The sequence below is a fragment of the Mixia osmundae genome, assembly GCF_000708205.1.
Source record: "Mixia osmundae IAM 14324 unplaced genomic scaffold scaffold_1, whole genome shotgun sequence".
NCBI lineage: Eukaryota > Fungi > Basidiomycota > Mixiomycetes > Mixiales > Mixiaceae > Mixia > Mixia osmundae.
Window position 1 is genome coordinate 180244 of NW_014575563.1, and position 13590 is coordinate 193833.

General features: G+C 56.3%; 7 protein-coding genes across 7 annotated transcripts; 2 read left to right on the forward strand and 5 right to left on the reverse strand.

The window, feature by feature from the left end:
- Positions 1 to 27: 27 nt before the first annotated feature.
- L969DRAFT_604511 (uncharacterized protein) lies at positions 28 to 2072 on the forward strand (the record flags this gene model as incomplete). Its single annotated transcript, XM_014715041.1, has 11 exons — positions 28 to 43; positions 105 to 133; positions 189 to 270; positions 332 to 419; positions 477 to 593; positions 657 to 780; positions 847 to 921; positions 979 to 1128; positions 1176 to 1275; positions 1325 to 1820; positions 1878 to 2072. 11 exons carry the CDS (start codon positions 28 to 30, stop codon positions 2029 to 2031), a joined length of 1431 nt encoding a protein of 476 aa, XP_014570527.1. The 3' UTR covers positions 2032 to 2072.
- Positions 1783 to 2922, reverse strand: L969DRAFT_83725 (uncharacterized protein). The gene is made up of 3 exons (XM_014715042.1): positions 2836 to 2922; positions 1876 to 2781; positions 1783 to 1818 (listed from the first exon to the last, which is right to left on the reverse strand). The coding sequence occupies exons 1-2, from the start codon at positions 2875 to 2877 to the stop codon at positions 2113 to 2115; spliced, it is 711 nt and encodes a 236-aa protein (XP_014570528.1). The 5' UTR covers positions 2878 to 2922; the 3' UTR covers positions 1783 to 1818; positions 1876 to 2112.
- Positions 2923 to 2998: 76 nt separating this feature from the next.
- On the forward strand, positions 2999 to 5052 carry L969DRAFT_91351 (uncharacterized protein; the record flags this gene model as incomplete). Its single annotated transcript, XM_014715043.1, has 10 exons — positions 2999 to 3465; positions 3522 to 3634; positions 3686 to 3726; positions 3783 to 3884; positions 3935 to 4009; positions 4062 to 4163; positions 4213 to 4311; positions 4361 to 4513; positions 4561 to 4728; positions 4783 to 5052. 10 exons carry the CDS (start codon positions 2999 to 3001, stop codon positions 5050 to 5052), a joined length of 1590 nt encoding a protein of 529 aa, XP_014570529.1.
- Positions 5053 to 5066: 14 nt separating this feature from the next.
- Positions 5067 to 5401, reverse strand: L969DRAFT_44435 (uncharacterized protein; the record flags this gene model as incomplete). Its single annotated transcript, XM_014715044.1, has 2 exons — positions 5067 to 5092; positions 5176 to 5401. 2 exons carry the CDS (start codon positions 5399 to 5401, stop codon positions 5067 to 5069), a joined length of 252 nt encoding a protein of 83 aa, XP_014570530.1.
- L969DRAFT_114240 (uncharacterized protein) lies at positions 5228 to 6063 on the reverse strand. Its single transcript, XM_014715045.1, has 2 exons — positions 5812 to 6063; positions 5228 to 5762 (listed from the first exon to the last, which is right to left on the reverse strand). The coding sequence occupies exons 1-2, from the start codon at positions 5968 to 5970 to the stop codon at positions 5430 to 5432; spliced, it is 492 nt and encodes a 163-aa protein (XP_014570531.1). The 5' UTR covers positions 5971 to 6063; the 3' UTR covers positions 5228 to 5429.
- On the reverse strand, positions 6022 to 7505 carry L969DRAFT_68419 (uncharacterized protein; the record flags this gene model as incomplete). Its single annotated transcript, XM_014715046.1, has 5 exons — positions 7419 to 7505; positions 7000 to 7274; positions 6841 to 6949; positions 6138 to 6789; positions 6022 to 6082 (listed from the first exon to the last, which is right to left on the reverse strand). The coding sequence occupies exons 1-5, from the start codon at positions 7477 to 7479 to the stop codon at positions 6022 to 6024; spliced, it is 1158 nt and encodes a 385-aa protein (XP_014570532.1). The 5' UTR covers positions 7480 to 7505.
- A 436-nt stretch (positions 7506 to 7941) lies between these two features.
- L969DRAFT_14095 (uncharacterized protein) lies at positions 7942 to 13538 on the reverse strand (the record flags this gene model as incomplete). Its single annotated transcript, XM_014714864.1, has 23 exons — positions 7942 to 8120; positions 8170 to 8409; positions 8448 to 8627; positions 8700 to 8709; positions 8755 to 8854; positions 8901 to 8965; positions 9202 to 9243; positions 9297 to 9361; positions 9408 to 9507; positions 9556 to 9654; positions 9720 to 10025; positions 10099 to 10313; positions 10365 to 10773; positions 10825 to 11081; positions 11131 to 11265; positions 11318 to 11415; positions 11465 to 12277; positions 12327 to 12736; positions 12790 to 12948; positions 13009 to 13101; positions 13260 to 13306; positions 13365 to 13446; positions 13503 to 13538. The coding sequence occupies 23 exons, from the start codon at positions 13536 to 13538 to the stop codon at positions 7942 to 7944; spliced, it is 4140 nt and encodes a 1379-aa protein (XP_014570350.1).
- Between the last annotated feature and the right edge of the window lie 52 nt (positions 13539 to 13590).

The following is a 13590-nucleotide window of genomic DNA, read 5'->3' on the forward strand; positions in this document are numbered from 1 at the left end:
GCTCGCAGGGACGGGTAGAGCCTCACGATGAGCGATAACGATGGCAAGGCGTCTCGCTGTGATCGTCTGAGGCTCTGCTGACTTCGAAAGTGCGCCATTGTCAGACTTTATGATGGATGACGGAGACGACGAGGTGCTTGCCAATGACGCCATCGATGCTAGTGCTCCGCTTATGTGGGCTCGCGCAGGACTACGGCTTCGACTACGAGGACGATGACGGTGCAGACGAGGCAGGTGCAGACGTCGAGAACACGTACTACACCGCCAAATGTCAGTCGACCTCGTTGGCATCGTGCACGGGCAAGTGCTGATGTCTCTCGAGCCCGGGCAGCCCTCAAGACGGAGAAGCCTCAGGAAGCAATAGCAGCCTTTGAAGCACTGGTCAAGCAAGAAGCAGACGACGCTGGACCCGGCGAGTGGCAAGTCTTTCCAAACGCATCGATCAACTCATACGCACGGGCTAATCGGACTTACAGGGGGTTCAAGGCGCTCAAGCAGCTCACCAAGCTCACATTCCGTCAGAAGCGCTTCGACGTCGCTCTTGCATACTATACCCAGCTGCTCACCTACATCAAATCGGCCGTCACGCGAAAGTCAGCTCGGGATCCACTCTGCCCTCTCTAAGCGCGTCGCTGAGATTGGACGTTCCCCACCAGTGTGGCCGAGAAAGCGATTAACGGCATACTCGACTACGTCTCTGCCTCGCCAGACATCGATCTTGCCACCATGCAGCAGTTCTACGAAGCCACCCTCGTCTCGCTCGCCGAGTCAAAGAATGAGGTACGTCAAACGTAGCCAACACAGGATACCCCGTCGCCGGTGTGCTGAGACGCAGTGCTCACGCAGCGCCTGCGGACAAAGACCAACGTCAAGCTTGCGAAACTCTGGCTCGATCGCAAGGAGTACGCTCAGCTCACAAAGGTCTGCAACTCGAGCCTCTCGGTCAAGACTGATCCTGACATGCTCGTTGATATCCAGAGCGTACGCGAATTGCATGCGTCCGTCGCACCGTCGCCTGATGAAAATGACTCCGAAGCCATCGATAACACGCGCGGTACACTCCTGCTGGAGATCTATGCGCTCGAGATTCAGATGCATACCGAGATGAAAAACAACCAGAAGCTGAGAGTACGTCGCATCTCAATTGACTAACAGGAGCCTGACCTGTACTGCAGCAAATCTACGAAGCGACAACGCAGGTGCGCTCTGCTATCCCGCATCCACGTATCAGCGGCGTCATCAAGGAGTGCGGCGGCAAGATGTTCATGTACGAAAGTATGCACACGCTTCTGCGTGTGACCGAAGCTGAACAGGATAACCCCAGAGGCGTGGGCCAAGGCGCAAGTAGCCTTTTTCGACTCGTTCAGGAATTACGACGAGGCTGGCTCGCCACAGCGGATCGTCGTACTCAAGTACCTCGTCCTAGCTCACATGCTCATGGGCAGCAAGATCAACCCATTTGACTCACAAGAGACGAAACCCTATGCGAGCCATACGGAGATCCTGCCGATGACCAATCTCGTGCGAGCATACCAGGAAAACAACGTGCACGAAGCAGAGAAGGTTCTCCGGGAGAACCGCAAGAATATTATGGACGATCCCTTCATCGCTTCTCATCTGGCCGACGTCCTTCGCTCGCTCCGTACACAATGGATCGTGGACGTCATCCGGTCGTACAGTGCCATCACGATTCCTTCCTTTGCCAAACAGCTCGGCATTGCCGATGTCGACATGGAGAGCATCCTCACCACGCTCATCATGGACGGCAAGATCAATGGCAAGATCGATCAGGTCACTCAGCGTCTCACGCTTGACAAGAGGCAGGCTCTGATCCCATTCACTTTGCTCGGCGAGCTGACCCCGATCGGGTTCTGCAGGGCTGCCGTCGATGCTCGCCGATATGGAGCGCTGCATAGCTGGTCGAGCGAGCTAGACAGTCTGCATCAAAAGTCGATGGCCAAGTCACTCAAATGCGGCCCGATTGGTATGCAGGGCAATATGACGCCTTATGACATGGGTATGGATATCTGACTCGACGTGGAGCCGGTCTGTGGGGTGTTTCTGTTGTACCAAGCCCGTGCAAGATGCTACAACATATACCGAGGAGACCGTTCATTGTGGCGGCAGCTCTGCCGGCTTGACCGCAGTGTGCAGATGAGCCGGAAAAGCGTCACCTGTCGCTTCTGTCATCGGCACATCGGCCTCGACGGGCATTGCCTCTGCTGCAGTGACATCGGCTGTCTGATCTTCAGAGACCACGAGGGCCTGTGCGAGCGGATGCCTGAGTTGCGCGGCAGTCTCCACTACGCCAATGGTACGTTGCGATGGATCTGTTGCGTCTGAGAGTGTGGGCGTAGCTGTGCCGCTTGGAGTAAGAGCAGCAGCAGCAGCAGCAGCAGCAGCGGCGACGTCTACGAGTGGGGTGCCCTCCGCCGTCGGGGCAACGCTAGGCTGGTTGCCTGCGCCTGTCGAAGCAGGCAGTCCGTTCTCCTTGGGGGGCTGGATGGTCGAGAGCAGCGACATGTTCGGTGCGGCGGCCTCTCTCGCTTCTGCCTCTGCCCTCTCGGCTTCTACTTTCCGCTTGGCGACTGCTTCCGTCTCTGCATGCTCTGCCACCGTCGCCGCATCGGCCAGCTTGGCCTCCTCTTGCTCCGTGTCGGCAGAGGCGACCATGACCCACTTGAGGACCTTGTAGGCAGTCGTACATCCTGCGGGGGAGACCCATTGCCGCTCCCAGTGCTGGACAGGCGCCAACAGAGCCTTGTTGCGGTACCCGAGGACCTGCTCGCGATCGGTCAGGCGGTGTCAGGGCGGGAGATGTGCGTGGAAGCTTACACTGTCCCATGCTGGCGGTCTGCCCCTGCCCCGACTCGTCATGGCTGAGCTACGAGCGTTCGCAGTGACGGCACGGCACGGCCAAAGAGCAGCGCGCGCGACTGCTTCGACCGTGTCCGACCTCCTCCCTTGCCGGCCTTGGCTTGATTGGCGGCCATCGACAATGGCCAGCACAAGCGACAGCGTGCACGATGCGAGCGGTTCGCTTGCGACAGGCTCGTACGCACGCACGATGCGCACCCGACAGGGCATCGCGAGCACAAGCAATCTCAGTGGCTCCTTGACCTCTCATGTCGAGGCAGAGGCGAGCCCGTCGGCCTACGAGGGCTCCACTGCTAGCGGGAGCGGCAAGAAGGAAGGCTGGCTACCCAGCTCGATCGATGAGTTTGTACATTACTGTCAGACCCAGCAGACAGGCGCACAAGTCGTCAGGAACGTCGTACCTCTCATCAAGAGGCTCGAACGCTACTTCCAGGACCGACGCAGACCGGGCGAGACCCTGTCTAGCTGGCTCTCGAGCATGTGTGCCAACGGTGCAGACCCGCTTGATCTGCTCGCGCCTCCCACTAAGGAACAAGCTGGTCAAGCTACCAAGTCAGAGCCTCACAGTCTTGCGTTCATCCTGGTCCTGTGAGCCGGCCACGCCTCAGATCTGGTGGACGATCTGAGCGCTTTGCTGCTTCTAGACAGGCCCGCTTGGAGACAGGACGCGGGCAAGCCCTCGAGCTGCCTCTCAAGCTTTCTGCGCTCGCTGCGAGATCGTATAGCACCGATCAACTTGCCGCTCTGCCCGGACTCGGCAAGCTCGGCGCTATCGTGGATCACATGAGAGCTGACACGCTACCTTCAGTGACGTCCTGGTCAAATCAGATCGTGCGCGTTCAGGCAGACGTGAGTCGCACTTTAAGCTGATGTCGCCATCTCGACGCTCATTGCCGCGCATGCAGTCTGCCCGATCTGCTCCGGTCCTTCTCGATATCCTCCATCGCTGGTGCCGCCACGTTACCGGCTTCAGCACACTCACTGGATTCCACGTGCCCTACCTCTACGTAAGTCACTCGCTGCGCCAGGGTACACATCCTGACGTGCATGTCCGCAGCATGCTTTGCGCGCGGGTCAGTATGCACCTGCTGCTAGCCTCTTGGAAACCGCCATAATGGACGTCGACAATACGGTCAGTCATGCACGCCTGCTTCGATGGCGATTCACTGACGTGCTGATCTCAGTCCGTTCTGGGCTACCGTGACAACCTGCTCTACCATCTATATGGTGGCATCATCCTCACAGCTACCGGTCGCTATGAACTCGCTCGTCGCCACTTCGAGAGAGTGCGTCTAGCCAGCGTTCTCAAGCGTACACATGCTGATCGTACCTCAGGCGATATCCGCCCCTGCGCTCACTGCCAGCGCTATCCAGATAGACGCCTATCAGAAACTGTCTTTGCTCCATCTCATCTCTTCAGCCGTGGACGACAAGGTAAAGCCCCAGCTCTGCATTGTGCACGCACGCTAATGCATATAGACAGGCCCTTGAGCTACCCAAATACACCAGTCCTGCTGTTACGCAAGCTATTCGAAACCAGTGCAGCTGGTACTCCGAGTTTTCGGGCGCCTATCTTCATGGCGACGTGCCACGATGTCAGCAGCTCGTTCACAAGGCCAGATCCGACCTTTCCAAGGTAGCTACGGGCCAGCTGCTAAAGTTGTCGCGCTTATGCTCGTGCAGGCCGGCAACTGGGGCTTGGCGCAGCAATGCCTCTTCTTCCTCGATACTCATGCCATCCGTTTGCTGTCTAAACACTACATCTCAGTACCCCTTGCGACGATCTCACATAGTCTCGGCTATCAGCTCGGCCGGGATCTGACGAACCTTGCTACTCGAATCCAAGCAGAGGTGCGGAGCTTCGTACGCCGAAGTCATCATGGACTGAAGTCAGATCCTGCATAGATTGAGCGTCGAACCCTGCATGCTAGGTTCGATAGGGCCGGGGACGGCAACAGTAATGTGATGCTTATCTTCCTCGAAGACGGTGCGGCCTATGATTCCAAAGAATCTGCACGCGAGATACAAGGTGTCGTGACGATACAACAAGAAGTCATCTACCGTACGGCCGGGCTCAGCAATGCCCTCGCTTGCGATCCAGAGACGCTCAAACGGCAGCAGGCTGCCGGCGCGATGAGTAACATGCATCCCTATGCAGACGTGCCGTCGCCATAGACAAGATGACGTTGTCAGCCCAAAAGCGTACAAGTGTGGCCTGTTGTTGTCGAAGATGCAAAGCAGAGACAATCGAGAAGATTACTTGCAATATTACAGGAGAGGACCTGCGAGGCGACGTACAAGCTAGTCGCACTGAACAAGGGATGTTGGTCTCTTCCTGCTTATCACGCATCTCTGCCAAAGATCGTAACGACCTTTTGGCGGGCTCTGACAGGTACCTAACAAAGTGAGGATCTGGTTGGTCGACAGCAATGGATCGAAAAGCAGAAACAGACTTGCGTGCTCGCGCAGCAGGCTCTGACGATCCCGAGCGTCGGCTTCCGGCGCCTATGAGTGGTGTCGCCATCACGTCGACTGACTAACGCCCGTACAAGCTAGGGCGCTTCAGATTGAAGGAACAATCTGAATGAAAAGTGTCGATCGAATGGACGCGGCAGGACACCGGCCGCCTGGCTCGGGGCAGCTTGTATCGTGCACCGACGCGCGCAAATACTGGCACGCTCGCGAGGCTGACTCGTCGTGATTCTATGGATACAGCAATTGAGGAACGATCGGTCCGCTCGCTCTGATCGCGCAGGGCAGCAAGCTTGTCTAAGCTCGAGCGAAGCAGTCGCACAACCGGCAGGCATCGGCTCGTACTGACAGACGCGAAGTTGGCGAACTCGACCGACATTAGCACGATAGTGACGTACGGCTCGGGCGTGCCCCTGCGCCGGACAGCTCAGACTTGCAGCATTCATGTCGGATAGATTGTACAGTATAGAGATCTTGCAGACTGAGAGTAGGGCTGACGATTGATGACGACAGCGAAACAAAAGAGGAAGCCTTCAGAGGGCTGAGCGCTACGCTATCGGCAGGTTGCTTCAATCTGCACGTAGGCCGTTGAAGGTGACGACGATGAGTATCTGCGGACATGTGACGAATGTGTCACAGGTTGCTGGAAACGCATTCGCAGGGGCTGATCGTTCAATTATTCCAGCCGTCGCCTGGGTTTCCTGAGCGAGTGCGTGGTGCACCACTGCGAAGCCTGTATGGGCAGTGCTTGTCAGCGGACATGTGAGGATGCAAGCATTGTGCCTCACATTCTATCGGAATCCTGCCCCAGACCTTCGTTGGTGACCTGGCGCGCCTGAACAACGCGACGCTTAGGCTGCATGCTAGAGCCATTGCCATTGTTAGAGCCTGACTGGCCAGTGTTCTGCGCTCCCGTGAGCATCTGGTGCTGGGATTGCTGCACTTGTGCCTGTTGCTGGGCCTGGATGGCTGCCTTTTCGGAGGCTTGCTCGTCGCCGTTGCGTTGCTGGACGGACCAGTCGAAGATGTAGTCGTACTGGAAGCCTTCGCGAACAAAGAGATCTCGGAAGAGCTTTCGCAGGTACGAGTAGTCTGGCTTATCGTCGAATCGAAGCGAGCGGCAGTAATTGAGGTAGATAGCAAACTCATTCGGGAAACCCCGACAGAGGAACTCGGTCGGCGTCGTCATCTTCTTCTCCATGATACGATCGTACTTTTGTTTCTTCGTCGCCGCTTTGAGTCCCTGCCAGGGTAGACAGCCACGGAGGAAGTACATGAGGACATATCCAAGCGATTCCATGTCGTCTCGACGGGATTGCTCGACGCCGAGATGAGTGTTGATTGAGGTGTAGCGCGCAGTGCCCGTGAGGTTCTTGTTCTCTCTGTAGGGAATGTGGAGGTGCGTCTTCGGATCTCTGTACTTCTTTGCAAGTCCGAAATCTACGCGGTGCATCAGGCCGAGGCCTCGTGTGGAGTAAGCAAGGGACTCACCAATGACGTTGACCTGATTGCCACGCTTGCCGATGCCCATGAGGAAATTGTCGGGCTTGATGTCGCGATGGATGAAATTGCGCGAGTGAGTATACTCGATACGCGAGATCTACTCGGCTTCGGATCAGCAAGGGAGTCGGTGCAGGAGAGTGAACGCACCAATTGATCGGCGAGGAGAAGGACCGTCTTGAGGGAGAACTTGCGGTTGCAAAAGTTGAAAAGATCTTCCAGTGAAGGGCCAAGGAGGTCGAGGACCATGGCATTGTAATCGCATTCGACGCCAAACCAGCGTACAAAAGGCACGCCGACACCTCCCGCAAGAGTCTTGTAGACCTTGGCTTCATACTCTAGCTGGGGGTGTTTGGCCTTGATGGACTCGAGCTTGATGGCTACTTCCTCGCCCGAGATGATGTTGACGCCGAGGTAGATATCGCCTGTTCGGAGGAGTCATGACGCGTCAGTATGATGCACAGGAGGACGGAGACAGCAGGGGAAGCCATTGTCGATCAGCGTGGAGAGTGCAGATAGCAGGCAGTGGGCCGTGCGTGGCAACAGAGGACACCGGGAGGTTGACTCACCAAAAGAACCTGAGCCGATCTTCTTGCCGATCCTGTACTTGTTGCCTACCCTGAGATCCATGGCGGGCTACAGTGTCTCGGTGGGACGAGTGCTTGCTCAGACTCTCTTTGTGAACCGGCTCAGCGTGTGACGAAGCGGGTCAGACACGACTGTATGCGGACAAGACTGGTCAGGCGGCAGAGGCAGTCGCGACCTGTCGAGGCTGTAGATGACGAGTAGACCGCGTGAGAGACGAGGTGATGACCGCTCAGCAGGTCAGCTGGATCTTGTCCTCCTCTGTCGAGCCGAGCCGAGTGAGGCGCAACCGGGGTGATTCACTCCCAAATCGCACGTGCACTGCCTCCGAGAAGACGGGCCTGTTCGCGCTCTGCCGGTCGGTATGTGTGATCACCGATGCCTGTCGACCTCTCCAGACAAGTCGGCTGGACGAGGATGGATGCACGATGGCCTGCTGCTGATCACCGCTCGTCAATAGTCAGCCGAGGCGGGACAGGCGCGGTTCCGAAAGTAAATGTCACAAAGTCACGTTTCTGCTTGCAATTGGCCCCTGACATGCCTGACACGCTGGCAACAAGCTAGCCTATCGTAGATCGCTTCGAGCTCTGACCTGCTCTTGACAAACCATGTATGCTCAAGTGCTTGCGCTATGCTGCTTCTGCTCTCCGGATCGACGCACAGCAATTGCTTCACCAGATCAATGACTGCCGGACACGTCAGCATCTTTGCATCGAGCATGTTGGCCGGACGGACTGTCTGGATCGTGTCGCTGCCAGACCGCGCTCGTGAAATTGATCTGTCCCCTTCTGGCTCGGGCCAGATAAGCTTGACCGCTCGGCTCCGGCACGACGTCGTTCAGAAATGCGCAAAAGCTCGAGTTGTCTTGCGCATGTGTTGCTGCTTTATCGGGTACGTCGAAAGGGTGTTCGCCGCTTGCCAGCATGAAGAGCATCAGTCCTGCACCCCAGCAATCTTGAAGCTGTCCGTCGTACGCTGTTGTGACAGGCCGTCAGCCAACTCTGCGTGCGAACTGCAGACAGACCTGCCTATGTTGCGCGAGAGCGAAGAGAGCACTTCGGGCGCCATATAGGTACATGTGCCACAGAGTGTGCCGGCTAGCTGTCCAGAAGGTCGAGCAGTGCCAAAGTCGGCGAGGACGATGCGAGGACAGGGTCCATCGCCGTCGACCAGTACATTCTCCAACTTTAGATCTACTCGGGTCAATCAGCCCTATTCAGCTCAGTGCGATAGGCGCTCGCCTCGATGTGCAATCTTGGCCGTACAGTGCAGATACTAGTGATCGGTCAGATCCGCATATTGGCAGAGCATCGTACGCACCTCTAGCGCTTTGAAGAGCTGATAAGCGATCACCTTGACTTCGACGCGATCGAGCGTGCCGCGCCGGATCAGATAATCGAAGAGATCGCCGCCATTGACGCTGACTCAGCTGTCAGCTGTCGCTATACTTTGATGAAGCGACCAACAGCTCTATGAAAGCAAGCGACTGCTTTGGCGTGTCGTAGAGGTCCCAAAATCTGCTAATGTTGGGCTACGCCAGCGTCAGACTCTGCCTAATCGAAGAACGAAACCGACATGGTCAATGCGAGCAAGCATGACATGCTCACGTTGCAAAGTAGCTTGATTACTCGCGTTGATCTTCTTGCGATCGATGATCTTACAGGCGCATTGTCGGCGGAGCACAGTGTTGTAGGCAAGATGCACGGTCGCGAAGCTGCCCCTGAAATGCGCGATTCAGCCCGATATACAGCCCGCAAAGTTACCGACTTGCTGTCCCAGCACGCGATTGTAGATGACGTAGTCGCCTTGCTGTGCTCTCTGTCGCGTCAGCCAGGACGAGAGCGATCGATATCCTGGCTTACCTGGGCGTATATGAGATCTGCTGAGGACATGCTGAGCGCGCCGACGAGCTGTCGGAAGACGAAGCCTATCTCTCGCAGTGAGCAGGCCCATATCCCAGACGGGGCCCTTACGATGAGAAGCGAATGCGACGACATCGCCGTCATTGAGCAGAACAGAGTGATTGTGGATTAATCGATCGTCATTGAGGACTGTGCCATTCATCGAAACGTCCTGAGGCAGGCATCAGCTGCTGATCCCCGGGGGTGGCTGACGTCGGACTTGAAGTCTCACAAAGGCTTCACCGCTGTCAAGACAAAGCTGTTCGCGGATCTCAGCTGATGCTCCTTTGAAGTTGCGAAGATTGTCACTGTTGATAGCCTGCAATGGATGGCAGACACGCGAGGGTCGAGCAAGCTCAGATGGCAGTTGGACGACCGTCCGACCGTCTGCACGAAGACTTCGCTCTCGGGAGATCTTATCGCGGAAGGGTCTTGGGCTTTGATGATGAGTGTCTGAGACGGCTGAGGGGCACTCAGGGCACTCGCGGACACTCGAGCATGCGCAAGTGGCAGCTCTTGAAAGCTTGGAGAGACGAGCACGAGGCTCTCGGACTCGATCGGAGCAAGCGTACCGATCTGGAGCATCGACTGCTCTTCCCAGTCCTTTGGCTGCTCGTACTGGCGTTGCGGGGACGAGGAGTCCGACTCGCTTGGCTCGATAAGGATCCGCTTGCGCACCGGCATGGTAGACTGCTTCGGTGTCAGTAGAAGAGCAAAGACTTGCAATTTCACATAAAAGTCATTACGCGATGGCGCCCAGTACCAGCGCGCATGCTTCCTCCTTCTCCGCCCGTACACTGAGCTCCATCGTTACGCCGTTACCGCTTGAGAAGGTCATCCTGCTTCGGGCGAGGACAGGACCTCCTCCGCCGCAGACGAGGCCAGATAGAGTGAGCGTATGGACCGAGCTCGAGGTCGGTATCTCTGTGCCTCCAAGAGGCTCCATGTTGAGGATCTCTATCAGAGTATCGCACGCAGCTGTCATACGGCTGTCAGCCGATAGACTGTGTCCTCAGTGAGCCTGCGCACCTTTGAGGCTTTCCAGTGCGCTCAGTGCAAAGGTCTCCGTCGCCGTCGCGCCTGTCGACAGTCGCTCCCATTCGCTCTTAAAGGTCGCATAACTTGGCACGATATAATCACCAGCTCCGAGCTCGATTTCCTCGACTTGGTATTCGTCTTCGTAGCCTTCCTCTTCCGGCTCGCCGCTCGAAGGGTCGACTTCCTTGCTGACGAATTTGAGCGAGCAGCTGAACGAAGCCATCGCAAAGTCGGTCGCTGATGCACGCGAGAACGAGACGTAGACGACAGCAGGCGTTGTCGCATCGAGCTTGTCGATTGGGATGATAAAGTCCTCCACTAGATGAGTCTCCGTCGTCGCAGTCATGATGACAGATACGTTCTCCAGAATTGTGTCTTGCAGCGTGTTGCGGATGTTGAACTGCCGTGATGGTCAGCGCGATCCTACAGACTGTGATGATGGTGGATTTACCTGGAAGACGATGTGCTCTGAGAAGACGTGCTTGACGGCCGTGACCACATATTCGGTTTCGCTCTCGCTGAGCTCGATAGGCTTGCTCGAGCTCTTGAGTACTTTGCCATAAGAAGCAAGCTCTGGAACCTCTGCGAGCTGTTGAGCATAGAGCGACTGCGATTCGGCAGCGGTTGCAGCAGGAGCGATTGCGTCGGATGTGCCGATATGCGCCTGGGCAGCTGAAGCATCCCCAATCGGCATTTCCTTGCGTGAGCCTGCATATAATCCATCAGCGCGATCGTGCGACTCTGAGATAAGGCTTACGTAAAGCCTCTTCGCGAGCCTGCTCGCGGCTGATGCGAGGAACTGCGCCGACGTCAAAAGGACTGTCTAGACCTGCTGGCTGGCTGATATAAGTTGCAAGCTGATCTTCGAGCGCTGCTATCGAGAAAGTAGACTCTGCACGCAACCTCCCGTGAGCTCTTCTATGGTACGAAGACGGCTCTCGCACCATCGCGGACGAAAGCTTCCGCAAGCAGATCTTCGTCAAGGACTTTGAGATAGAGGGCCGCTCGATCGCGAACCTCGTCATCGACATCATCGAGGCATCTGCTCGAGAAGGATCAGCCATGAACGAAGCAGGTAGCAGAGACCTCACCGTCGCAGTAGGACACGGATGCTCGTCTTGACAGTCGTGTCTGCAACATTGACGCCAAATTTGGCCAGCGAAGAGACGGCAGCAGCTCGGACAATGGCATTCTCGAGGACGACACGGTTGTAGATGTATCGGATATACTTTGTCGGTTGAGGCGCTTTTGGACCCTCGACGCCTAGCAGGTGCAGAATGCGAACCGACAGTTTCGTGAACTCGCAATCCTCGATGAATTCGCAAAGCTGAGCAAGCGCAGCCTCCTTGCTATCGCCGATGAATTTGATCATATCGAAGATGGCTTCTACGACGGCTCGTTTGAAATCGTAGCCACCCTCGTCTCGCAACACGCCGCTGAGGAAGGTAAGCATGACAGACTGCTTTGCTGGGAATTTCAGGCAAAGCGATCTGATAGCGTTGACGACGATGACTTTGAATTCATCAGAAATCTCGCCCATAAAGCTGCTGATCTGCTTCATTAGACGATCGACTGACGCCTCGTTGCCCGTCTTGAGCAATGTGGTGATAGCATAAGTCGCAACGCTTCGGTTGTCGTCGTTGATGAGCTTTTCCATGTCAAGATTGCAGGCAGATACCGGGCCTGGGTGAACCTGTGCAAGTCGTGAAAGTGTTCGAATGGCTGCAAATTTGAGCGTCGATTTTGTCGAAGCCAGGAAGGCAGTGAGAACCTGGATCGGCCGTGCAAGCTCCGATGAGCTAACGCTGCGCATCTCGCAGATCGTCCGCGCTGCCTCGTAGTTGACCATATCACTTTTGTGGCGCAGAAGACCCTCGAGTACCTCGTACATCTGCCGATGCAGACTATGTACGGTTTAGCTGGCTGATTCAATTGACGCTATGAAGGACCCACTTTGGATCCTCGTCCATGACTTTGGCAGCAAATCGAATGAGCATGCAGATGGCATGTGGACTTCGTAGCGAGCTCGTGCCACCGCGTCCAGCGCCGCTCAGCTGCTGGATAAGCTTGGATACGGCCATGCGATCCTGCTGCCGGATGATATAGAGCAGACCAAGAGCATGATATTGTGTGATGTAGGAAGACGAAGGAGCAGATTGATAGCCAGAAGGAGGCGCGCCCATCGTGGCTGAAGAGGTCTTGGCGACGATACCTTCGTTAGCCTCGTTGGCCCAGCGCTTGATGACATCTCGCGCGACTGGCGACAAGTGATATGATGATACGAGGGCAGCTGAAGAGATGGGCACACTCTTGTCGACGATAGCAGATTTGAAGAAGCGCTCGACGCCTTGTATCATAGATCCCTATCGCGTCCATGTCAGTCGCGGTTGTGCAGCAATAAGCGCGTCAGACACACGTCTATGACCCTGCAGAGTGCTCGGATCGCATTGGGTCGATAGACGACCTCTAAATTGGGCTGCATGTCCTTCATGATAGACGAAGTGACCATGATGACATCGTCGGCGATCTTGCTTAGCTCCTTAATGACCAGGTAGACCATCTGGCGCAATGCGGGCTACAATTTGACACAGGAGATGAGCACGCGTCCGAGCCCGTTGCATGATGCTCGGCCTACATCCTTGTGCTGGAACAGCTTCGTGACGCCAAAGAACAACGTCGTCGCTTCTTGCGTGCCAAAGGTCTCCCCGGCATAGAGCAGGTAAATGATCTGCGGAGCTTGTCAGATCGGCGTGATGAGCAACTCGCGGCTGCTTGCCTTTGTGAGGAGGATCCTGCACTTGCGCGGGCTGATGGGAGACTGTTGCCGTGCGTTAGTAGGCACGGTAGCGTGCAGCGCAAGAGGCGCGAGCTTGCCTCGTTGAAGACTCTTGCTTCTTGCAGCACTGTGGTGACATCTTGCAGGAAGAAGCCGACTGTAGATCCAGCGCGAGCGTGAGTTCTTTGGCCAACGGCCTCAGCCCTGTTGCGTACCGCCCGCTTCCTCGTCTTTTTTGTACAGCGCCATATCGTCAGCTTTCTGACGTGACGTCCGCTCCTGAACACGGTCCGCTGGCTACCGTGTCGTCAGAGAGAAGATGAGAACGAAGGCTCGCACTGAATAAGCCTGACGCTGCGCCTCGACGAAGGCTCGACGACGCGCGCCATGGAATTGCCACGTCACAGTCAGTCCGCCCGCTCACGAACTGCAAACCAAATG